This window comes from Carlito syrichta, unplaced genomic scaffold, assembly GCF_000164805.1.
Source record: "Carlito syrichta isolate Samal-C Ts95f unplaced genomic scaffold, Tarsius_syrichta-2.0.1 Scaffold169430, whole genome shotgun sequence".
NCBI lineage: Eukaryota > Metazoa > Chordata > Mammalia > Primates > Tarsiidae > Carlito > Carlito syrichta.
Genome location: NW_007113526.1, coordinates 464,010 through 490,821, shown reverse-complemented (window position 1 = coordinate 490,821; position 26,812 = coordinate 464,010). Strand labels below are relative to the sequence as shown.

Sequence of the window (26,812 nt, the reverse complement as noted above, 5' to 3'; positions counted from 1 at the left end):
ATTGTAGAGATGAGGTCTCGCCAAGTTGCCCAGGCGGGTCTCGAACCCGTGGGCTCAGACGGTAAAAGTGTTTTCAATGCAGGGATACTGTCTTCTAACTATCCACCCCTTCATCTGACCTTTTATCATCACCATGGAATACCTCCTCTGAACAGGAAGCAAAGGCACCTGCACTTGAATGTAACTAACTGAAGAAAGTATCTGACACTGCCTGTCCCAGGCTTCTACAGGGGGACTGCAGCTCTCACTGTGGATCAGACACTGCCTCACTGTACGAATGGCAGCATCTTTCCATGAATACCATGCTAAATTAAAACATCGTGGAACAACAAGAACAAAGGAATATAATTTCAAACTGAATTGCTATGTTGTCTAGGTCGGTATCTACCTTAAAACATCAGACGTGGTTTTGGAGTCAAGAGGATGTGGGACCCGCTGAGAGCTCCTGGCAGGGAGAAGTTCGTCCATCTGTGCTACTGAAATGTGGTGATGCAGTGAAGCCTGGCGAGAAAAGAGAGAGAGTCACTTCCTTGGTCTAGATTAGCACAGTGCAGGATGGGGTAGGCTGTGTCTGCTAGAGCTGATGCTCCAGAAAATCCTTAGAGTCACGGTTTCTATGAGTCTACAAATTTTAAGTTGCTCAGTAACCCCTAATGTAATCCCAAATAACTTCATAACCTACAGTTGGAAAAAAACCAAAACCAGGCTTTAGGGACCTATTTTTCTTTTTTTGGCCACAACATTTTGTTTCTTTAATGGAAATAGTCTAGCACACACAAAAGTAGTATAATATATGATAAGGTCCCATGAATTCATATCACCAAGATGAAATAGTTACCAATATTCAACACTTTTTTGTTTTATTTTTCTGAAGTATTTTAAAAGAAAAATTCAAATACTGTATTATTTTTTCTGCAAATAATTCAGTATCTTTAATAGATAAGGCCCTTTAATAATAGTAATTATTATACACAATAAAACTTAACAGTGATTCTTTAATATCATGTAATACCCAATCTATGTACAATCTTCCATGATTATCTCAAAAGTGTCTTTTTACATTTTGTTTACCAAAATCATGAGCCAACCAGATACATACATTGTAAGTGATTAAATGATGTGCTTCTTAAGGACTTAATCTGTGGCAGGACTCACAATCTAGATGTGGCTGATTTATATCCTTGCAGTAGTGTTTTAACATATTCTTCTATTCTCCAGATTTCCCATAAGTTGACAGATCTAGAGGCCTAATTAAGTTAAGATTCCACTGAAGGGCTGAGGGGGGTACAAGAGTATTTCATAGCTGGTGATGTATTCCTCTTAGTGCAGAACATCAAAGGACACCTAATGTCTGCTGTCCCACTTGAAGTAATATGATTCAGCTGGCACCAGTATACTACATCCATTATGAAGTTCCCTGATCAATTTTTCACCTAATGGTTTTAGCATAGTTTATTTTATTAAATAACTAAACATAATATGTAAAGGAGAGGCAATGTAGAAATGCTTGATTCTTTCTCTGTATTTTTCAATTTTCAGATTAATAAACTGCTGCTCTAGCAGTTTCAAAAGATGGCTAAATTTATCTTGTTTTTCAGCAAAATTATGAATCCAAGGATTTATTTCAATCTATTGCTATCATCATTCTTTTTGATGATCAACTTGTCTCATCCCTAGCCAACAGGGCTACCCTCCAAGATGGATCTTGAGATCTTTGATATGACTTTAATGATCTTTGGTAACTCTTTTGTTTTTAGGTGTGACAAGATGTCCCAGCTTCATTTTGACTATTTCTTGCTTCAGACCTGAAATCAGTCATTTCTTCAAAGAACTCTAGTTGTTCTTTTGAATGATCAGTGGCATTTAGGAACCAAAATCATGGCAATAGAAGTGTTTACTGCTGCTAAGCCTTTTTAGTAGACAGAGCTAAAAAAAAATAAGTATATTTCTTCGAGAGAAAAAATAAATAAATCCAGGTTTATGCTGATACTTTTAATTAAAAATAAATACATGCATTTTTATTTAACTTCTTTGATCTTGTAATTCTGTTAAATCATTAGAGTCAACTAAAAATAAAATCCTAAGCCCCCCACCAAATGAATGGACCTCCTCTTGGCCAAGGAGACCCCAGAAAAACCTTAAAAACTTAGTTTCCAGTCATGATGGGATGGGAGGTCAGACACATCTCATTATACCTCTTCCCTTTTATGGTTCAAACATAATAACTGACCAACATTAACATTAAAACAGACATCATAAGACTGATAAGATAGACTCGCAGTGGCAGTAAGATACCAAATTATACACAAGGCTTAAGGTCATGCCAGGTAAGGGTTAAGTCACATACTCCCTATACTTTAAGTGTAAACTATGTTCTAACTGCCCCAGGTTTTTCTTTTTCTCTAGTAGCGAAACAAGCACTGACCCTGGAGATAAGCAATATTAAAACAATTTGCAGCTCCACCAGATGCTGACTAAATGACCCCAGCCTTAACTACAGCTTTGAATGGACAAGAGACTGACTTCATTCACTTTCTTCTGATAAGAAGACCACCAACCATGGACTAGTTCTGGTCAGTTTACAGAGATTACACACATGTGCCTTCATGTCCTGAAAAGACCTTTTGATGTACAGAGTCTAACTTTAATATATTTAAATGTTAAGTCTCCACCCCAAAGTGAACATGAATTTGTTACATGAATGTTTGTTCAGTGCACATGTGTCAGGAACACCTTCATGAATATCCATAGCTCCTTCTGTAACCTGCTGAATATGTATGTTTAACCAACTCATTCAGCATAAAGCTCCTACTCCAACCCTTCCCTCTTAGAAATGCCTGTCTGGTCTTGGCTGAAGGCATGCTTCCCAGCTTTCAGGTGGAATAGCTACCTTGCAGGCTGTAACTCTTTATAAGAAATAAAGTTTTTTTCCTTTTCTAAATTTATAAATTGTATTTTTTTAAAGTTAACATTAGAAAAACAAAATTGCTTCATCTTGTAAGTTTTTGGTTTAACTTTCCATTGTTTCTTTTTGAAAATGTAAGCAGATATGTCCATGTAAATATATATATGCATGCACTTCTCATAGATTACTCCATGGTAATCTATACTTCACAAAATGATTATATAGAGATATTCCTTGTTCTCTTATGAATAACTAAATACTTCACCATCTGGATGTACCACAGCTGATTCAATGAGTCTCTGACTGATGGACATTTAGGCTTTTTCTAGTCTTTTACATGTCATTTGTTTGTTTTTGCCAAAGTATCTTTAGAATATTCCTTAGAGGTGGGACTGCTGCACCAAAAGGATAATTAATGAATAGGGTTGTATCATTCAGTATTCCCTCCAACACCAGGGCCTTTCCCCCACATCCCTGCCAACAGAGTACACTGTCAAACCTTTAGTTTTTGGGGGGTTTTTTTGCCAATCTGTGGGCAAGAAATGGATTTCATTATATGGTCTTTAATAAAAACCACAAATAGAGGATCTTTTGCTTTTAATCCTTAAAATCTGTAATAAAAAGTTCTAAGAAATATAAAGGAAGAAGCAAGTATAAATGTGGGAAGTTTTTAGTTGACTCTTACCCATCTCTAAGGAAGAATGCTGATAGTTCATGGCAGGGGAAAAACAGCGCAGCTAGTTACACCTTCCATTCAGGCTTAACTTTACCAACAATGATATGATATAGTCTTGGAGAAACATGTGTCCATCCTAGATTTACCCTTTGAGCCCCACAAACTCTCCCCCTGGGCTAAAGCAATTCATTTCCTTGTGACATGGTTTTGGGTTCTTCTCATAAATTCTACTCTGCCCCTACAAGTGAAATTAAAATATTCTCAGAGTATAAGTAGATATGAGAGAAACAGGCAAAAGAATAAGACAATGGTGGCTAGGGCTGAAATTTCTAACCAAAATTAAATTTAAGCATAAATCACTCATTTCTTGCAAACTTCAAATATGACTCCAAACCAACCTTCAGGAAAAGAGGGCACTGGTTTTGAGCCTGGGGACACGATGACCAAAACCACTGGGGGAGATTCTCAGCTTTGGCAGTTGATACAAAATACCCAAGGGCCAAAGGTTGCTGCTTTAGCTCCTCTGGTGCTTCTCTAGAAAGAAGGCGCTCACCCTGGCTCTGAAAAACAAAATCCCAAAAGCATGGTCAGCACTTATCATAAAGCTTTAAAAAAGAACTTTCACTCTACACACTGCAGTAACTAATCTTCTTTGTGAAGCAGCATCTCAAAGGAAAACACCAGGTGACTGAAAAAGGTAAACAGGGAAGGAATCGTTCTTGCTGCACACACAGACATCTGATAAAACCACAGCTCAGGCAGAAGACACTAGCAAAACATCAGTCAAGCATGTGCAGATTTATTTGCTCTGGTTTCTTTTCTACAGAATGTAAAATCTGTTCCATGGCATTATTATGTAACAAACTAAAATGAAAAGACTGTGTATCTCTGACACAGCTGAAGGTTCTACCACACCCATGTGCCCTTTCACCAGCAACCAACCAAAAACACAAGTGCACCTGCCTGACCACGGTCCACAAGCACTGCTCAGGAAGACGTGACACCAGTGCATGTACAGCAGCAGTGTTACTGACTTGCCCACAATATGGGACTTGCTCATGAGGAAGCCATGTTTTCATGTGCAGCAATCCCCTTACTAAAAGACTCCTGAAGAGGCTCACTAGGCTTGTCTGCAACTAACATTCTTCCTCAACTTCAATTCTCTCACCTAGCTTCAAGAATTGAAGATGTACCTTTTATGCAAGCAGCAAGTAGTCCATTTGTTTTCAAAAGCCTTCTGCTTAGGAGAAAGAAAATAATCCTCAACTACTACATTCAACAGTATCAATTCTGAGTTGATTAAAAGATAAAAACTCGCTGCTACCTTGAACACATTCTTTTCCCTGCTGTAATGTCTTAACAGGATATCAAAGAGTGCTTAATGGTTCAGATAAAGGAAATGCTAAAAGTCTCCTGGAGGTCCCCCAGCTGCAGGTGCTCAGGATTGAAAAAGGCCACCTGACTAGCTTCAGAACAGGATTGTTTAAATTGTGACACTCAATAAGAGATTTTGGTGCTTGAGGCTCCAACATAAGGGAGGAAATAAGAGCATCTCTGTTTTTCATAAAACTAACATTATGCTTCAATTACCACCCTGTGTTAACGGATAAACTAAATTAAAGCAACAGGCACTAGGAGGAGTTGCTATTACTCATTTTACAGATAAGATAACTAAGGCTAAGACAGGTGAAGGTGGCTCGACCCAGGTCACAAGTCTAATAGCCCTAGAACTGCAACTCAGGGCTGTTTTTCTCAGACTCCTGGGCCGATATTCTTAGTTGCTAAACTACTTGCTTCCAGAATTAAAATTAATCATGATTTAAAACTATCCAATGTAAAATTTGTAGTTTTGGTTCCTACTACAACCATTGCCAATGAACAAATAAATTGTCATTAACTGACAAATAACTGTAAAGGAAATGAAGACATTTAAAATCTCTTCCTTCTAGAAGGAGGTGATGGGGCAAGGTAATAGCATGGGGGTCAGTCTGAGTTGCCCTGCCCTGTATCTCCTGCTCTGTGGCTAAACTAAGCCTTATGTTTCCTTTCTCTTGATAGTCCTTCAGTGAAGTCAATGCTGGCAATAAAAGTTCCACTCTATGGAAACCTAAGTCCTTTACATCCATCTTTGTGTCTAAATGAGTGTGAGCAAGGTTGCTCATACTTGTTAAGTCTAAGATATTAGACACTGCTATATTTCTAAGTCTTAACCCCTTAAGTTCACATTTTAAATATAAAGTGCAAGACAGTGATGTGGCATATATCTTTTAGCTGTGAAAGTTACCCCAAGCTATTAAGAGTTAAGTTTTTTGGTCTTCTTTTTTTTTGAGTTGGAGTCTCACTCCGTTGCCAAGGCTGGAATACAGTGGCACACTCATGGCCACTCTAGCGTCAAACTACTGGGCTCCAGCAATCCTTCTGCCTCAGCCTTCCAAGTAGCCAGAACTACAGGTGCACATTACCAGGCCCGGCTAATTTTTTTATTTATCGTAGAGATGAGGTCTCGCCAAGTTGCCCAGGCTGGTCTCAAACGCATGGGCTCAGGCAATCCACTCACCTTGGCCTCACAAAGTGCTGGGATTACAGGCTGAGCCACCAAGCTCGGCCTAGGAGTTAAGTTTTTAACTTTTAAATCTTCTGCTAATTTGGCTCCAAAATCCATGGGATATTTAAAGATGAAACAAGTTGCAAGCTCTGTTTGTTTGTTTTTTCCCTTAATATTCTGGCATTAACCTGGACATGTCTGTAAAATCAGCCTCCTGACAGCTCTTGCCATTCTTTCAGACTGGCTACAGAGAACAGAACCACAACAGGACATGAATAGTACAGTCAGGCTCCTTGCAGAACAAGCAACCACTTCAATTAACACAGTTACTTTGCATGTTGAATAAGTAGGGGTGATGAACTAACATCTTAAAAGCCACTATTTTGGAAAAAACAAAAAATAGCTGGAAAGCAGCAAGCAACTGGAGTTAATTTTTGCTAACAATGCAACTGCATAAAACCCTTGCACCTGTAATAGGACTGTTCTTCCAACGAAGGTTACTTATCAGGAATAATAACACATTTCTTCCAAATTCCTGCCTTTGATTTAAAACGGAACAACTACTTTCCCACTTATCTCTCTTGTACCAAGGTCCAAGACCATCAAGAAGAAAGGTGCAGGTAGGAAAAAGATGATCATATGTCATATTTTCCTGAAGGTATGGTTGTTTTAAACAACGTACTTCAAATCATCCTTACCCGACTATGCTGGAAGTGAGAACCCACACCAATTCCAGAAGGAGAGCCTGGAGAGGGAACTGGGGAGGAATTGGGAGAGGAATGGAGGTTCCCAGTCATTAATATGCCAATATCATTGTCCATATCATCTGGGAATGGAAGGTCAACAAACATATCATCTAGAGAGGAAGGAAAAAAAAGCACAAAAATTATAAAAATAATCCATACCTCTAACTTAACCAATATCATGTTTTGTTACCCTAGAGCTATTATGGACACATTCTATTAACAACTTAGTAGGATTCAGTGAGGGTCTACTGGGTACTGTCTATTCCTTCATTTTGTACCTTTTTTTTTGTTTTGTTTTTTTTGAGTTGGAGTCTCACTCTGTCGCCCAGACTGGAGTGCAGTGGCCGCTCCCGGCCACCGCAGCCTCGACCTACTGGGCTCCGGCAATCCTTCCACCTCAGCCTTCCGAGTAGCCAGAATTACAGGCGCGCGCTACCACGCCCGGCTAATTTTTTGATTTATTGTAGAGATGAGGTCTCGCCAAGTTGCCCAGGCAGGTCACGACATTTTGTACTCTTATCCAGAGATCTACTAACGTGAAGTATTAACAAAACAGAGAAATAAAGAACATAAAATAAAACCCCACACTCTGTATAGCTTCCAAAGGCATCTAAAAAGATGGTAAATGAGCTAAAGAAGCAATCTAATTATTAAACAAAGTTAAAGTTGACACCACACAAGACTACAGCAGACTCCATCTATGCACCCAATCTAAAATATTGAAGGCTGAATGAATGCATGCTAGTAGGTGTGAACTTGCCCTGAAACTGAAGGCCTATTCCAAAAGCAGATCAAAGCACAATGCTTTTTATTGAGAAATTCTCTCCCACATTATAAAAGTAAGGTGCATCCACAGCAGAACATTACAAATAATAGAAAACCAAATAAAACAAAGAAAACCAAATAAAAACAAATAAGGGAAAACCGTCACCCACAACCCAATCACCATAAACATTTTTGCCATGATTCTTCCATTTTCTCATATATTTCTTATCCCATTGTGATCATACAATACATAAGATTTGGCATCCTTTTCCCCCCTCTCAATTTACCATGAGCAAAAGTCATCAAAAACAATGCAAATGGATACATAACATTGAGCATTTTATAGTTAATAAATAACCATTTCTTAACAAAGGCCTTAACAAATATTCAAGCCAAAAATTCTATTAAGAATAATCAAATAAGGAAGCCAGGCATGGTGGCTCATGCCTGTAATCCCAGCACTTTGGGAGGCAAGAGGTAAGAAGAGTGCCTGAGCCCAGGGGTTCAAGACCAGCCTGGGCAACTTGGTGAGATCTTATCTCTACAATAAATCAAAAACATTAGCTGGGCATTGTGGCACATGCCTGTAGTCCCAGCTACTTGGACAGCCGAGGCAGAAGGATCACCTAAGCCTATCAGGCCAAGGCTGTGGTAGCCATGATGGTGCTGCTACACTCCAGCCTGGGTGACAGAGTTACAGTATAGTAAATTAGATTCCCAATGACTAGCTATCTTTTTAATGTTGCCTTCATACATTTCAAATCAGATCATCAAATATTTATTGAAAGAGTGGCACCGATGTGCAGAAAACTGCCAAGCAGATAATATTTTTGCCTTTAATGAAAATCAGAAGAAAATTAATTAGCCAAGAGAGGAAACTATTTATTTGATCTTGGTAATAGTGCAGACAAATTAAAGCTTCAAAACCAAAAAGATTCTCAAGCCTTCAATCCTCTCTTCACATTTCATGTGTTGTTTATTATGTAACAAAAAAACTCACAGCAGTCCAGTGACTCCATATTATAGCTCTATCCCATATGAAAGTGAGCTCTATCCATACAAGGTCTTCCACTCACCATTGTTGGGGCTAAACCCATCTTCATTGGGATAGTTGGCAGGAGCCACCTGGATGGTTGATGATGTTGGGAACACCAAGATGTGTGTACAAGAAGCATCTTGAGGGGTGTTGAGCTGAGATGACTGCATATTCAGCGCAGTACTTCGGCCAAAAACAGAGCCCATTGTGACAGCATCTTTAAAAAAACAAAACAAAACATATATATACACACACACACACACACACACACACACACACACACACACACTCCCCTTGTGTAGCAATGAATAACCCTGATAATGAGGTTTTTGGAGGGCCTGACCTGGAGCAGGAGTCTGATGCAAATGCCATGATGGATATACATGCAAAGTTGAGCCAAACGGTTTAAATATCTTCAAAGAAACGGACTCAGAGCCTATAGTTATGATAACCCAAGTCTCATTTCATACTGAAAAGGTTAAGATAAAATTGGATCAAGTCCACTGAATATGTTTTAATTACTTGTATAAAGAAGTATTTCTAAAAATAAGTTCTCCACTTTCTTTCCTTCTGTGGTTGTTCACAAAGTATAAAGTACTGTTCTCCTAAATGGTAACACTCTCATGGTCTTGGTACCATAAAACTACTAAACGTTATAACTCACACTTATTGAATGCTTACTATATGCCACCATTTGTGTTAAACTCTTAATTCATGCCATCTCATTCAATCATCACCACATCCCAAAGTAGGAAATATTAACCCCATTTATAGATGAGGACAGAAGCACAAAAAAGTTACATAATTGCCCAAGTGATGTAAGCAACAGGGATAACTTGTCACCTGTCTAATAAGGACATCTATTTCTCAGTGGATTTATGACAAGTAACCCCATTCTATACACTATTGAGTTTTACAAGGAGTAAGTGGACGGCCTCCTCCCATCTGATCAAAGGAATACCTGAATGGTAAAAACAGGTTTAAAAATTATAAAATCATGTAATTAATAAAATTGTAAAATAACTTAGTTGCTGGTTTTCAAAAGCCAGCTAGGTTTTCAAAAAATTAGTGATCACGTTTTAGCCATCCACAACTGATACCTGCATTCACTGAGAGCTTACTGTGTACCAGGCACTGTGGTAAATGCTTTATCCTTGTTTGCATCACCATTCATTCTCAACCAGAGAGACTCTAAACATAAATATCCTTTCAAGACTGCTTGGAGATTTTGTTAAATACCTGTCTGCAAAAGGATATTCAACTATGTAACATGCTAGTGTGTACTTTTTTTGTTTGTTTGAGTTGGAGTCTCACTCTGTCACCCAGACTGGAGTGCAGTGGCCGCTCCCAGTCACTGCAGCCTCGACCTGCTGGGCTCCAAAGATCCTTCCGCCTCAGCCTTCCAAGTAGCTGGAACTACAGGCGCACGCTACCATGCCCGGCTAATTTTTGATTTATTGCAGAGATGAGGTCTCGCCAAGTTGCCCAGGCGGGTCTCGAACCCGCGGGCTCAGGCAATCCACCACCTCAGCCTCCCAAAGGCATGGGATTACAGGCTGAGTCACCAAGCCTGGCTTGGTGTGTACTTTAATAGTTTATTTGGAGGGTGATCTTCATAAACTAACAATAAATTAGAGTCAGGTAACAATTATTAGCTATGACTCTAAGAGCTCTCAATCATATCCAGAACTTAGTCTCTCCCTCAAGCTATGGTCAGCAAAGATAATAAAATCACAAACCATTCCTCCTGGAAGGGATCAAATGTCTTCCACATTTGAGCCTAAAGTACAATCTTCTCTTACAGAGATATAATAAAAATATATTTGACACTTGTCTGTGAACTTAAGTTTGAGTGGACTAAACTGATGTGATATCTAATTAACAAAACTGACAAGAAGAAATTTACCTGGCATCACTACAAAGGACCCCTGTGGCTCCATGGCAACCAAGCAGGCACTAAGGATAGAAGGAGAGTCTGCGGCAGAGATTCCACACATCCGGCACACATCCTTGAGTTGTTTGCTGATTGTCTGTAGTGAACATTCTCCAAGGAGGATACTCCAATCTGAAATAAAATATTGTAGTCATACACAGTCTTTAGAAATTCATACTGATAGGAGGTTTGAGCTTTTTACCAGTTTTGCCTAGTAATTGAATTGCCATGATTGGACCCTAAAGGGAGTATGGTTTTATATAGGTTTTGCTCTTCGCTATAAAGACAATGCTACTTGACTTCTATTATACTTCATTAACAAAAAAACAAAAGCCTACTATCCTGTATGCCGAAGTCACATCTGAAGTGACCTTTGAGAGTCCAGCACAAACCTAGGAGGATTTTGGCACTTATACGGCTTTTCTATGATGATACCAGTGTTAGTTACTCTATCCTTTCTCCTCTGCCTTAAAGTCTGATTCTTTCACTGCCCCATCAGCACCTTTCTTTGGAAGAGAGCACACTTGAGGGGTGAGGGGGACGTATAAACAATTTTGTTTTACTGTTCTAGGTTGGTTGTTTCCATGAAAGGCAAGCAGCTGCAGAAATGAAGAAGAACCATTCCTAGAATGCTCCAAAGAACTCACAAGTGATGGGTGTAAGGGAAAGTGCTCCAAATGATGCTGCACTAAGCTGTACTTTTCAGATGGAAAAGTTGGCACAATTTTCTCTCTAATGTTTGTGTATTCCCTCTAAGCAAAAACACTATGTGTAAAGAGAGAACTGCTGAGGGTTACAGTACTCTGGAATGTGAAAAGCACTTGGTCCTTTCTTCTGACCTCCCTGACACATGTGAAATATTCACTATTCCTGTGCAGCATGCTACTGTCAGATTACAACCTGCTCATGAAATGTCACTCTATGCAGGCTTCTTTACCTCCACGTATTTTTTCAAAGAAGCTGTTTCTCCCCTTAAAGAGCAAGTGAATGAAAAAACATTTTCATATTCCTATGAACCTCAAATTGAAGTAGCTAAATTAAAAGTGGTCAGGAATATAAAGAACATATGTTTTAAAACCCTGGAAAATCAAACAGAGGTGAGTTCCATATTTCAAAACAAATAAGAAAGAAAAGGCTGTGTGAGTAATGCATCATAACCACTCTGGAAATAAACAGAAATTCACAAAGCCGCCTCTGACATCTAAAAGCTCCTGTCTCACACTGTCCCACAGAGATGCAATGTGGCACAGACCTTAAATCCCCAGAGGAAGGAGCTGGAGATTAGCAAACAGATTTCCTACACACTAAGTTCTTTTTTATTCCTGAAAGTACATTTTCTTTCCATCTTTTGAAGGGTCCTCTAGTCACACTTACCTTCCTCTCCTCTAAGAGATAAGGAAAAAGAGTGTGCCCCTTCTGAAAGTCATACAAGGGAAGGAAGATGGCCTTAATACTTTTCCAAAACACCGAGTGACTAGACTCCATTTTTATCCCCCTTCTCTTTCCTATTATAGTCTAACTCTCCCTTGGGGTTAAGAATAGCTCAAAGTCTTTAAGAAATAAGATTGACTAAAATGCAAACTAGGGAGGAAGATAAAAATTCTGACAGAAATGAAATGATGAATCCCCTAATGTATCAGACCTCCAGGCTCTTGATACAAGATTCATTATAAGTATGATACTCTTTAAAAAATGAAAAGGGTCATATTTTTTGCCAATCTACAGTATAACTTGTACTAAAAACTTTTGTGTGCAATAAATGCCTCAGAAACACTTATCAGATACATATCATATAATATTTTTCCAACTGCTGCTAAAACCTGAAAATTTGATACAGATCTAACTCGCATTGTAAGAAGTGAGATATAAACAGACACTTCCTACAATGCATGGTCTATCTGTACCAGTGACTTTATTTCAGGGATTCCGCAAACACCAGATATCAATATCCTATGAAGAAATAATTTACTATGAAATAATTTACAAGTTTTAATGCAGAAGTCAGCAAACTATAATTCACAGGCCAAATCCTACCTAACATCTATTTTTGTAAATAAAGTTTTATTAAAACACAGCCAACCCTCATTCATTTAGGTATTGTCTATGGCTGCTCTGACGTTACAATGGCAGTTAATAAGTACTTGCAGCAACAACCATCTGGCCTGCAAAGCTGAGAATATTCACAAAGAAACTTTGCTGACTCTGCTCTAATGTTTTTGCATGCAAGAAACCACCAAACTAATCTGTGATATAAGCCTTGCTTTTGTGCAGACCTTAGGAAAAAAAAGCTCCCATCTGTATACATATATTGAACTTCTCATAAATGCATCATTCATTAATAACGCTTAAAAAAAATCTAGGACTATTCATACTACTCTTTAAAAATGTACAAGCAGCTACACTTGGGTAGTAAATGAGCTGAGCTCTGTGCAAGGCCAGGCAGTTGCTAGTGGTCAATTGTGTTCTGCTACAGTTACTTTTAGTGCTTTCTGACTGGTATATTTATGATAAGGAGTATTAAGTACTGGTAGATGGGAATTCAACTTCAAAAATCTGCTTTTTCAAGCTTCTGCAATGAAGAACATCAGGCAGTGGCAATGTGAATAATAACTGCTTCTATTTGTAACTACTTGTCCTCACGAAACAGGATCTCCTTGCTAGTGTACTATCAAAACAAAATAAAAAAACACAAAATGTATCATCATCAAACACCAAACAAACAAATTGAAGGCAGTACTTATATGACTTCAACTATTACCTATAATCTCTGAAGTACAATTTTTGTCTTAAAACTGACTTGTTTTTGCCATTGCCTCAATATGTAAATAAAGGTTAGAAACTTGAATTTACTGAGTATCATCTTTATACTAATAAAATACTTTTTCTGTTTTATATAATGAGATTCAGTATTTTAGATTTTACTTAGATAAACGGTTCTGTTGCTAAAGAAAAGTTTAAAAACCACTGGTTGAGCCCAGGCTTGATGGCTCAGCCCGTAATCCCAGCACTTTAGGAGGCCAAGGCTGTGGACTGCCTGAGCCCGCGGGTTTGAGACCAGTCCAGGCAACTTGGCAAGACCTAGTCCCTACAATAAAATAAAAAAAAAAAATAGCCAGGTGTGGTAGCACATGCCTGTAGTTCTGGCTACTTGGAAGGCTGGGGTGGAAGGACCGCAGGAGCCCAGCAGGTCAATGCTAGGGTGGCCATGAGTGTGCCACTACACTCCAGCCTGGGCAACAGAGTAAGATTACAACTTAAAAAAACAAACGAACAAACAAAACAACAACAGCAAAAACCACAGGTTTATCCTATATATATATAAAAGAATCATAGCATAGTTGGGCGTGGTGGTTCAAGCCTGTAATCCTGGCACTTTGGGAGGCAGAGGCAAGAGGACTGCCTGAGCCTAGGGTTCCAGACCAACCTGGGCAAACTGACAAGACCTCAACTCTACAATAAGTTAAAAAATTAGCTGGATGTGGTGGCACATGCCTGTAGTTCCAGCTAAATGGAAGGCTGCGGTGGAAAGACTGCCTGAGCTCAGCAAGTCGAGGCTGTGGTGGCTGTGAGTGTGCCACTGCACTCCAGCCTGGGCAACAGAGTGAGACTCCATCTCAGAAAAAAAAAAATTCAGAAAATATAATCTTGGTGTTTAATTCTTACCACCAATTTAAAATTTTTCTTCCTTAGCTTAGTTAATGACATTAGCTCAGCCCCCTTCCTCTGTTTCCTGCACATACTGCTCTAGGAATTTCTCACCTTTAAGCTCCCCATGGCCAAGACGCCCAAGTCGCCCGATCACAACTCTCCAGGGTAGAGATGTCATTTGGACAATCCCTATGCACCATTCCCATAACTTCTGTAGTCCAATTTTACGAGCAGATACTTTACTCCTGCGTGACCTAAAAAAGAAAGAAATGGGGAAGGGATCCCTAGATGAATCAAAGTTATCACTTAATAAGACAAACACATGAAAATTCCAAAGAACTTATCCATGCTGTTCCCACTGTGTTTAGATAGAAAACTAGAACAACTCATAGTTGAGGAAAGGCATCAGCACCATTTCACATGCACCATAACATCAAGCCTTCTCACCTGTTTGGTAAAGCAATATTTACAACGCAGGTCTCTAACAATTCCCCATGGAGGTCAGTGCAGGAAGCCAAAAGCCAACGCTGGTCATGAGACAGACAATAGCCCACAAAGAGCACATTGTATTTCTGGCTTGCCTCACCAAACGTCTCTCCCAGCTCTGTCTGCTTGTCTTTGATGGGGGCCAATATAAACGGAGGGGAGTAAAGCTGAATTGGGCTGGGCCGCTGAAATCAAAATCAAAATCAAAATCACTATCAATACAAAGCCAACCAACTTAATGTCTACAACAAAACCCAGAACAACACCGAGGGGAACCAACAGTTTCTCGTGCTCTTTCTCTCCAGTACCGTTATATAAACGGTTATATTTAAATAATATAAGGCAATACTTACTTATTACAAAATGCACATGTATTTTTACCAAAAAACAGGTATAAGAATATTTACAACAGTATTAATCATAATAGCTCCAACTGAAAATAACCTGAATAACCAGCAACAGTAAAATGGACAATAAATTGTGATACGGTCATACGATAACAATATATATTCTTAACGTGTGTATACAGATACATATATAGTTTGTGTGTGTGTGTGTGTGTGTGTGTGTGTGTGTGTGTGTGTGTGTGTGTGTGTGTGATATACATATATTTATTTATTTACGTCGGTGTTTCACTCTGCCACCCTGGCTGGAGGGTAGCGGCACAAATACAGCTAACTGCAGCCTCGACTTGCTGAGCTCAGGCAGTCTTTCCACCGCAGCCTTTCATCAGGATTGCCTGAGTCTCAACCTCCTGGGCTCAGGCAATCCTTCTGCCTCAGTCTCCCCAGTAGCTGGGACTACAGGTGAATGCCACCAGACCTGACTAATTTTTTGATATTTTTGTAGAGACGAGGTCTTGCTGTGCTGCCCAGGCTGGTCTCAAAGTCCTAAGCTCAAACAATCCTCCTGCCTTGGCCTCCCAAAATCTAGTGTATAGGCTTGAGATAGTATGTCCAGCCTATACAATAAGAATTTTAAATGGAAAAGAGAATGAAAAAACGACAACTACAAGCACCAAAATGGATAATTCTCAATAATGAGTTTTAAAAAAATATATAAAATATAAGAATATAAACTATGTGATTCAACTTATATAAAAGTCAAAAACAGGCAAAACTACCTGGTTAGAAGTCAGAAGAGTGACTTTAGAGTCACGGGAAAGGGACATTCAAAGGGCCTCTGAATGCTAGTTGTTTTTATTTCTTGTGCTTGTTACGTGACATTTTTATTTACTGAAAACCCATCAAGTAGTACACTTATGAAAAATATTTTTCAGTATTTATACATTTCAACATGTGTGACCATGTTTGTATGTAATTTTAGAAATCAAAGCCCTAGCTGTCACCCAGGACAAATATTTTAGATAAATGGTGACAAAATGTAATTGTCACTTTTGTTTACAGCTATCATAAATATCTCAATACTCAATATACTACAACAAGGATCTCTAAACTTTTATGAAGGTCCAGAGAGTAAAGCTTATGAATCTCTGTCACTATGTAGTATCAGGCACAGTAATAACAAAATGACAGAATTTTAAATCTAAAGAGGCTTTGATGATATAGTCCATTTTCATTCATTCATTTTAGAGATTCAAAACACAGGTTGAAAGATATTCAGCGATGTGCTCAAAGCTGCAAAGGCAATCTGTCACTAATCCCATCACTTTCCACATAACCAGAAATTCCACTCCCATATATTTATCAAGAAAATTAAAAATATATGTCTAGACAAAAACTTTGTACTCAAATGTTCATAGCAGCACTATTCCCAATAGCCAAAAAATAAAAACAACCCAAATGTCCATCAGCTAACAAATGGATAAAGAAAATGTTAGTCTATCAATATAATGTAGTATTTATTTAGCCATCAAAAGAAATCAAGTACTGATACATGTTATAACATGGATGAACCTCAAAAATATAATGCCAAATGGAAGAAGCCAGACATAAAGAATAGCATATTATATGATTCTGGTTATATAAAATGTCCAGAATAGGCAACTCCATTGAGAGAGAAAGTAGATTAGTGGTTGCCAGGAGCTGGGGGAGGGCAAATTGAAGAGTGACTGCTAAAGAGTATAGACTGAGGGTTGATAAAATGTTCTAAAATTAGACAGTAGTGATATTTGTACAACTCAGAGAGTATACTAAAAATCATTAAAAATAATTTTAAAAGGCGAATTTTATGATATGTGAATTATATCTCTATAAAGCTGCTATTAAAAAGAGCCCAAGCGAGTTTGCCTGAAGTTTTGTGTAAAACAAAGGTTAAATGTCAAATATTTTAGATGCAAGAGTCTGTCTGTGATAAAATATGATTCCCAGATTGTGTTTTGGAAATGCTAGATATTCCATGAAAAACAAAAGTGATACTAGCAATTTAATTTCGTTGAAACTTGTGTGATAAATCACTAAGATACAGTATTATTTGAAAAATTGCTGGCATGAAACTGTGCCATCCCAGAGAATCAGAATTCCTTGAAAGCAGGTTCCTGGCTGTTTTGCTCACCACTGTGTCCTTTGACACCTAATATGGTAGTGGTACACAGCAGGTGCTCAACAATAGTTACTAAATGAAAACACAATGTTTGAGCTGCAACTAACTACTACCTTAAAGCAGATTAAAATGTGTAAACCTCAGCAAATATTTATAATATTTTGGTTCTTTTTCTTTTTTTTTCTTTTTGAGTTGGAGTCTTACTCTGTCACCCAGACTAGAATGCAGTGGCCACTCCCGGCCACCGCAGCCTCAACCTGCTGGGTTCTGGCGATCCTTCCGCCTCAGCCTTGCAAGTAGCTGGAACTACAGGTGCGCGCTACCATACCCAGCTAATTTTTGATTTATTGTAGAGATGAGGTCTCGCCAAGTTGCCCAGGCAGGTCTCAAACCCGCGGGCTCAGGCAATCCACTCACCTCAGCCTCCCAAGCGAGGGATTACAGCCTGAGCCACCGAGCCTGGCTTATTTTGCTTTTAGCAAAGTAATTTATTTCTCTCTTCCAAGCAAAAGGAGATAAAAACATATTACTCAAAGTTCTTTTGTCATTTATTTTATTCTAGTTCTTACTTTATCTTATGAGCTTCTGACGGTGTTCTGCCAGTAATATTTCAAAATGCTATATAATGGCTTCGGATATCTTAATAGTAATTAAGTAGTCCATCTTTAATCCCCACTATGCGTTTGAAACTACAATCACTTTTTACCAAAACATCAAGAAATAATTGCAGAATAATCACAAAGAGGTGAATAACTAAAGGAGTCTATATTTATAAAGAAAGGTAATAATTCAGAATTTCTAGAGACAAACTAAGAAACAGGTAGAGACATTTATTTTTTAAAATTCTAGGACAAGCTATTGGAGAAAATAGATGAATTGTTCACAAAAGTGAAAAATTCAAACTCAAAGAATAAACTAAATTAAAAGTGCAAAAAACAAATTTTATATAACACCAGCGTAAATCAGGTAGGTCATCAGCTGAGCAGCTTTCTGCTTTTGGACTAAGCTGACCTGAACCAAATTACAAGCATGGCATTTAATTACTTGTATCATTTTTTACTTCCAGGCTTTTACCATAAAGGAGATAAACATTTCATAGTTTTCCAGAAAAACCTGCATTATCAGCTAAGATCAGAATTTGGTGTTTTAAGTAGCTCTCTTATGATGAAGAGGTATTTGCTGCCATTTATTGCTGGGGTATTTTTTATGCAATGAAGTTTTTGAAAGCTTTGAAAATTCTAAACTTTGCCCTGTACATCAAAAAATAGCAAGCACTTGTTTGCTTTTCTCAAGAAAAAAAAATTTTTTTTTTTTGAATTGGAGTCTCACTCTGTCGCCCAAACTGGAGTGCAGTGGCTGCTTCCAGCCACCGCAGCCTCGACCTGCTGGGCTCCAGCAATCCTTCCGCCTCAGCCTTCCGAGTAGCCGGAATTACAGGTATGCACTACCATGCCCGGCTGATCTTTTGATTTATTGTAGAGATGAGGTCTTGCTGCCCAAGTCTCGAACCCGCGGGCTCAGGAAATCCACTCACTTCAGCCTCCCAAAGGTGCGGGATTACAGGCTGAGCCACCGAGCCCGGCTTCTCAAGAAATTTTAAAAGTTCAGAGAAGTGTCTTCTCCATTTTAAAGTAAAAAAACCTACTAATTTTTAAATAATGTAGAAGACTAACCAAGAAACCAATCAATCTCTGGGTTAGATAAAACAGTCTTCTGGCTTGCATTTAGTATAAATTTGTTTTGTTTTTTGCATGTTTCTACCTGCCAACACCCACCTCAGGGTTCTTGAGGGTCATCTCAATGCTGGCTGCAGGCCCAAATCCTGTGAGGGATTTAATGTGGATCTGTGTAGGCAGAGGTCGCCTGCACTGGCAGTACACTGAAAATGCCATGGACTTCAAGTATTGAATGTAGAAAACTTGTTCATCCTTCATTGTCTGCAGCATGTACTGGCAAGGCACAATCTAAAGACAAACACAAAACAAGCCTTCTAGAAACTGAGATCCAATATGCCAACAAGAAAGCTGGAAAATTAAACGGCATGAATTTCTTACTTGGATGGTGAGAGGGAACCTTAGTTTTAAAATATATAAATGCTAAACATAGTGTAATTAGATCCTAATTCCTTCCAGTGGCATAAAATGCTGTCCTAAGTGCACAGCAGCAATTTAAGACGTGCCATTATTATGTTGGTCAAGTTATACTGTCACTTAGAAATTACCCTGTTCTCATTTTAGAGGTAAATTCTCAATTTATTACAGGCATTACCATGGCCCCAAAATTCAAAGTCTTGCATTTTAATATACTTTTCACTTTCATAATGTACACACATAGTGTACATGGCTTCTTTAGAGCTAGTGTTTAATTATTGAAACACAAATGTCAAAACAATGAAAAACTACCTTTTCTGATAACTTTAATTGCATTTTCAATTCTACAAGATAGCTTTACTTAAAGTTACATTTTAAAAAAAGCCAAAGCATAATCTTTCACCTATACAATTTTTAAAAATCATTAAACTATAAAGCTGTCAAGGGTACAGTGAAAATAAGTATACTTATTCACTGTTGAAAGGAAAGTAAATAAGTATAACCCTTTCTGGAAAAGAATTTGACAATATTTCTCAGAATCTATGTTAAAAAATGACCTGACATGTGAAAAATGATTGCACATAAGCACATTAACTATGGCTTTATTTATAATAGTGACAAAGTGGGGACAAATTAAGTATCTATGAAGGAATGGCTAAAGATAAAAAATATGCAGTCATTAAAAATGTTGCTTGCGATAATTTCAAATAACACAGAAAACACTATGGTAAATAGAAAAGAATAAAAATTATTTTAAAAATATGATTTCAAGGCCGGGCTCAGTGGCTCAGTCTTTAATCTCAGCACTTTGGGAGGCCAAGGCAAGTGGATTGCCTGACTAGTCCAGGCAACTTGGTGAGGCCTCGTTTCTACAATAAAACAAAAATTAGTTGGGTGTGGTAGTGTGTGCCTGTAATTCCGGCCACTTGGAAGGCTGAGGTGGAAGGATCGTGGGACCGACACTGGGTGGCCATGAGAGTGCCACTGTACTCCCGGCCTGGCAACAGGGTGAGACTCCAAACCAAAAAAAAAAGTATGATTTTTAACTGTGTAAATCAACATACAGAAAAAAGGCTAGCCTGCAATTCTAGTACTTTGGGAGGTGGAGGCGAGAGGATTGCCTGAGCCCAGGGGTTTGAGACCAGCGTGGGCAACTTGGCGACACCTCCTCTCTTCAATAAATAAAAAAATTAGCCAGGCATGGTGGTATGCACATGTAGCTCCAGCTACTTGGAAGGCTGAGGCATAAGGATCACCTGAGTCCAGCAGGTCAAGGCTGCAGTAGGTATGAGAGTGCCACTGCACTTCAGCCTGGGCAACAGAGTGAGACTCCAACTTAAAAAAAAAAAGAATATGAAAAGGAAAAATGGCTAGAAATACACCAAAATGGTAATAATGGTTGACCCTAAAAGGTAGAATTATGAATATTTTTCTTTTAGATCTTCATGCACAAGTTGACCATCCCTCATCCAAAAATCTACAATCCAGAATTCTCCAAAATCCAAAACTTTTTTGAGTACCGACATGATGCCACAGTGGAAAATTTGACACATGGCCTCCTGTGACGAGCTGCAGTCAAAACTTTGTTGCAAGCAAAAAATTATTTAAAATATCGTATAAAATTACTTTCAGGCTATGTGTATAATATATACATGAAACATAAATTGTGTGTTTAGACTTGGGCCCCATTCCCAAGATATATATTTATGCATCTGTAAATATTCCAAAATCTGAAATCCCAAACACTCTGTTCTTAAGGATTTCAGACACAGAATAATTAATCTACTTCTAGTTAAAACAAAAACAAAATCATGTGTTCATCTGTATAACAACGAAAGTAAGGAATAAATTTTTAAATAGTAACCTGGAGAATGAAAGAATTTCTCATATGCTCAGGTAAATTATCCAGCATTTCTGTGTAGCAGCGCATCAAGCTCAACAGCCAAAAATTTCCAGAAGTGGAGTCCTCCTCTGCAGTGTAAGTAAATGGGTCCACCATGTAAATGACAACAGCTGGAGGATAGGCTTGGCTATCTGCAGAGTCGGGCTCTGTGGGAATTCCTATTCTCTCCCTTTCTGTAACACTGGAAAGAGAGTCACTTGTGAGATGCACAGAATAAATATAAATTACACAAACACCAAAAACAAATGTGCTCAATTGATAATAAATTAAATGTAACTATAATATGTATCCTATTATCAAAATAAAGGCAAAACAAGACAGATAGCATTGAGGGTATAGGTGGAAAATGGCAATACACTTCTCAAAATAGGAGCTCTGTTTTTCAACTCCTCTTTCTTTTCTGTGGTTATACTGCACAAAGACATAATAAGTTGATAGTAAGTTTACTAATAATACATTGAGTTTATAAGTTATATTAAGTTATAAGAAGTCTCAAATTTCCTAACACTGCAGCTTTACATAGAATCACGCAGTTGAGGGGAAGAGGGATACAGAAGAACAGAGAAGGGATCCACTGTGATTAATAAGTAACATACCTCTCTTGTCCATCCTGTGAGGGCTGAGAGGAGCTCTGCCCAGACTCAGTGTCTCCGCCACATCCTATGTTCCCTTGTGTTCTCTCTGTAGAACTGCCAGGGTTCTGCCCTCCAACACTACCACTAAATCCTGAAGAAGAGGTAGTGCTTATCTGGCTAATACTAGGAGCAGAGGCAGACGATGAGACCGGTGGCACAGAGGAACCAGACGTGGAACTACTTGCTGCAGGGTTGGTAGAACTACCATTAGAGGTGGGATTAAATGCACTGCCAGTTGGGGGAGCTGCTGATCCTGAATTTGGAGCTAAAGGCCCAGCATTCCCAGGTGTAGCTTGTCCCTGTGTTGCTGCTGGTGGGGTCTGGTATTTAGGTGGTATCAACAGGTTGCTATCGAGCTGCAGAGTGGCTAAATAAGGTGCTGAAAAGAGTACACGTAAAAAAGTGACTTTAGTGATGTTCTGCAGTGTCAGACTGAATCAGAAATTTAGAATAGGTCATTTGTAAAAAAATTATGCTTTCAGGCTGCAATTCTCTAATTATGATACCCAAAATACCACCTCCACATTTAGGCTTATATATTCTGTAAAAATGGAAATACACATGGAGCAACATATAAATTCTAGAAGAGGCTTATTTGAAGAGAAAGGGGAAATTAATCACTTGCAATATTCTGCTTTCAAACTGATCCCACATGCCTTCAGTGAAAAATGAGAAGCTGTACATGTCATAGACATCACAGTACATCACGGTCCTGTGTGTATACAGCTTTACAAGCTTCTAAGTAAAAGTAAGCAGTTATGACCGAGTCATGCTGCTAAATTTGCAAAGTGTGGAGTAAATCACATATAACTTCTTTAGGCAAATTTAAATAGTTTAAAAATATATGTTCACATAAATTAGTATTTAACTACCCAGAACACAAAAACTGGATCTTAATAAATACAGTAATGGAATGCCAACATTACATGAGCAAAAGAAATATAATGTTGCATCTGTAAAGAGGGAGCTGCAGGGGGTTTGCTATTTTACTTCTCAAATTCTACTTTGCCAAATAAATTCCCATTTACCTAGGTGATGGCGGCAAACTTGCGCATAAAGTTTGAGTCTGGAATGATTGTCGTTCTCCTCACCACTCCAAGGTTGGCTAAACCACTCACTCACAAGCTCATCTGTCAGCTTCTGTGCCATTGTCTTTCCCACGCGCATGATCCCATCACGTAGCACTTTGCAGATGGGCTTGTGCTGCCCAAGCCTACACATCTGACACCACAAACAAGATTATTATTCACACCAGGAGCCACTCCTTCATTCAGTAGTATGGTTAGCAAGGGAGATTCTTTCCCATAAACAGGGAAGCATTTTGCTTTCTCCTTTAGGATTATCACATGAAATCAAACCAACCATATGAGCTCGTACTTTCTGGTAATCATAATGTACCCCCAAATTGCTATCTGCCTCTCCAAAACCTGGGCTATGCTCTCTAGAGAAAAATTAATGTTTCTTTCCCCAAGTCAATGCTCCTGAACAAGGGGAGACTGCTGAATACTACCTGATTGCTAATGGACAAATAAAGAATTAACCAGATTCCTGCCTGCTAAGGCTGACTGGGACATATGTCCACTAAAACCTCTTAAGTAATCCCTACTCATAATGTTTTCCCATAAGATAACATTAAAATTTTATGGGCCATCTGTCATACTGTTACAGATATTTGGAGATTACTAATAGAAGGGGCTGCTGAAACAGTGAGTATGCAGATCACTTTTTAAAAATAAACAGTTGTTTTAGGACAATGAAATTCTGTTATCAATCTCTGGACACTAAATGGGTATTTGTGGCAGAGAATATAATATATCTGCAAAAAGTAAATTCCTGCTCACCAGCAGGAGAGCCATATTATTATTCCTTACTAGAGTCAATGAAGTTAAAGCTTACTAAGCCCTGACAAAATTCTCTAGTGCACATTCTGCTTAAGGAGGTATAAATTACTGCCCAATGAACAACCCTAGTAAAGTCATTAAGAAAAAATGAGTGTAGGCACCTTCTAAAAAGGCCTGGCAGTGCTTTTATGTTTTGTAACTTATGTTGAAGTCTGCATTCAAGAGAATGGCTGGACTTTAAAACTGCTTAGACAAGTTTTCTGTGTCAGGTTAATAATGGTCTAATGGTATTATGCATCCATGGACAAGACACTGTTCAGAAGTGAATACTTTAGTGGCTTAACTGATGCCATTCCATCAAATTAGTATCACCGAATTTCTTTGTAGCAACACATAAAGTTTATTATTCCAGGTTACCAATACACAGTGATAGTAAATATCTTTTTTGGAATATTCTGGAATTCAGCATGAAATCTAATGCTTATAACGTACCTGTCACTGTCCTTAACACTTTACAACACAAATACTAATTGCATATAATCTTGCCAAATACAAAGACATTAGAAGGATTAGGTACCAAAAAAATCCCCATGTACACATACTTTGGAAGAAGAAAGATGGCACTTACTTGTCAAAGTTAGACATGATTCTAATTTTTCAACATCAACAGAAATTCACATACTAAATATATAAAATTATCTGGTTTTTAAATTATTATGCTCATTACATTTTTCATCAGTACTGAAATGTCAGAATTAAGATTAATATATGTTAAAACACAAGAAGGGACAGGAATCATTAAACTTATCTTTTTGATTCAGAAACTTTCAAGCTAAACATGTTCATACTATTTTCAGGAACTCTTACTCCCCCACCCCAATGCTCCACCTAATAAATAAATAAAAAGAGATGTGTTCTTTTTGTAAAGCTCATTGACAAAGCTCATTGAGTTTCCCCTGGTGAGGTGTACTCTTAAACTTTAAACACATAAATGGGGGAAAGACCACTAATAGGATTTTAAGATGTGTGATAAGGAGGGGAGAGAAAAGTATTCCAAACCTAATAAAATATAAAACCAAGACAGGAAAACAATTTACTTCCAGAAAAACTTGCCAATTTAGTTCTTTTCTTCATCTTCCCTACTCCCAATTTTTTTTTTGAGACTTACTTTCAAGAAACTTATTCTTTGAAATTCAGTCATAACTAGAAACAATCAGAGAATTCATGTCATAAAAAACGATTTTCATAATAACTTTCTCACCTCATATACAGCACTCAAGTCCCTGAAGAAAGTTTTGGCTCCTTCGAGCAAGGCCTCATTTTCTGGACATACTACAATATAGGCAACATCACGGTGGCCCCCGTATGGGTCCAACAACAGCCTCTCCCAAAATGGCAAGGAGAATGGCGAGATGGTGAGGAAGTCCTTGTCATAGCCTACCAGCAGAGTGGGGATGGGCAATGGCTCAGGAGATTCTTCCGAACCTAAAAGAACATTATAGTTTAGGAAGGTGCTAAAGAGTCTTTCCTACAACCTGGATAATTTAGAAGTTCCTGGTGCACTGGTCTTTTCAACTCTGGCATCAGAAATGTCATTCAATGTTACCGTAACACTCTTTTTTATTTTAAAAATGTGGGGTACAATTCAAGATTAGGAATTCAAGTGGTCATCGTACAGGTAAAGCCTGGGCCTACTTTGGTCCCCACTTTGTCTGGTTTGAGATCAGGTCCCCCTATTGATGTTATGTTCACTCTTAATTATTTCTCAAATCATTTAAATGGCCTCTGATGAAGACCCTTAATTATACGAGCCAGAACTTGCCTATAATGGTTCAATAGGAAGATAAAGAGAGATTAGAGCAAGTTAAAATGTACTTTCCAAGCAGCACTATTTCCTCTCCTTGATGATAAGCATTATGATCCTGACTACAAAAAAGCAGACAGAACCAGCCCGGAAGTCCATCCCAATGAAAATACAATGAGAATTGGGAAGATGAGGAGAATCTAATAAGTGTACTTTTAGGGATTATTTTTCTCACTGTGTTGGATTATGGCAAGTGTGTTTAGAAAACTTGCCTCCAAAAGTAACTTTTGGAAAACAAAGAAATTATAAAACTTAGCAGTCATTGAAGAAAAATTCAATTTTGTCAGTGAAGCAAGGATTTGACAGTAACTAATGCTGCTCTTGATTGAAAAACTCTAACGTTAGGAGAAATTTAAACAGGGCAAAGACTCTACCGTAGGTTCCCCGTCCTGCCATTTTATGGAACTGCTGCCAGGTGAGTGGTCCCTGCACATGCTGAATGTTCTCCCAGGTCCTGCCCGTGCGCTTCTTTTGGATGGCATCTTGGAGAAAGGGCTGCAGAGACAACAGCATACGGACCACATCTTGGGAGGAGAGCATGCTGATGTCCAGCACTGGAAGACAAGCAAGAAGGAACAGAGGATCAAGGGGATTAGCAACCTCCTCTTGCTGTCAGCTTGGGCCTCAACTACAGTCCGTGATAAAAGATCCAATTAGCTGTAGTACACTCTAAGATACTCGACTTAAGAGACAGGAGGAAAGATACTCTTCTTCTAAATTAAATGACTGAAAATTTAGTATCAGCCGAGCTTGGTGGCTCAGGCTGTAATCCCACGCTTTGGGAGGCTGAGGTGAGTGGATTTGCCTGAGCCCGCAGGTTCGAGACCCGCCTGGGCAACTTGGCGAGACCATATTTCTACAATAAATCAAATAATCAGCCGGGTGTGGTAGCATGCTCCTGTAATTCCAGCTACTTGGAAGGCTGAGGCGGAAGGAACACCAGAACCCAGCAGGTCGAAGCTGCAGTGGCCGGGAGCAGCCACTGCACTCCAGTCTGGGAGACAGAGTGACATTCCAACTCAAAAAAAATTTTAATTTAAATTTAAATTAAAAAAAAAAAGAAAATTTAGTATCAAAAACAATGAAAGGGAAATAGGCTATTCAATGTTAAAAAGTTTAACTGAAGAATTGTTTAAAAGTGGAAAAATGGATAGGTCTGACTCTAAAACCACGTAAACCTATTTCCAAGGTTTTGCATAAGAGAGCTCCAAAGTTCCTTACTTTCTGTATTACTTTT

The 26,812-nt window shown here is 38.5% G+C and overlaps 1 protein-coding gene across 1 annotated transcript in view; it reads right to left on the bottom strand.

Annotated features, from left to right (window-relative positions):
• MED13L (mediator complex subunit 13 like) overlaps window positions 1–26,812 on the bottom strand; it is a 305,115-nt gene that overhangs the window by 2,001 nt on the left and 276,302 nt on the right. Inside the window, exons 18-30 of the mRNA XM_021709241.1 lie at window positions 25,950–26,129; window positions 24,973–25,196; window positions 22,899–23,091; window positions 21,832–22,249; window positions 21,197–21,416; window positions 19,018–19,206; window positions 14,702–14,925; window positions 14,366–14,508; window positions 10,580–10,738; window positions 8,714–8,890; window positions 6,825–6,982; window positions 3,980–4,141; window positions 389–501 (exon numbers count right to left, since the gene is read on the bottom strand). Of these exons, the coding sequence (XP_021564916.1) occupies window positions 389–501; window positions 3,980–4,141; window positions 6,825–6,982; window positions 8,714–8,890; window positions 10,580–10,738; window positions 14,366–14,508; window positions 14,702–14,925; window positions 19,018–19,206; window positions 21,197–21,416; window positions 21,832–22,249; window positions 22,899–23,091; window positions 24,973–25,196; window positions 25,950–26,129 (2,560 nt within the window). The remainder of the gene's footprint in view (window positions 1–388; window positions 502–3,979; window positions 4,142–6,824; window positions 6,983–8,713; window positions 8,891–10,579; window positions 10,739–14,365; window positions 14,509–14,701; window positions 14,926–19,017; window positions 19,207–21,196; window positions 21,417–21,831; window positions 22,250–22,898; window positions 23,092–24,972; window positions 25,197–25,949; window positions 26,130–26,812) is intronic.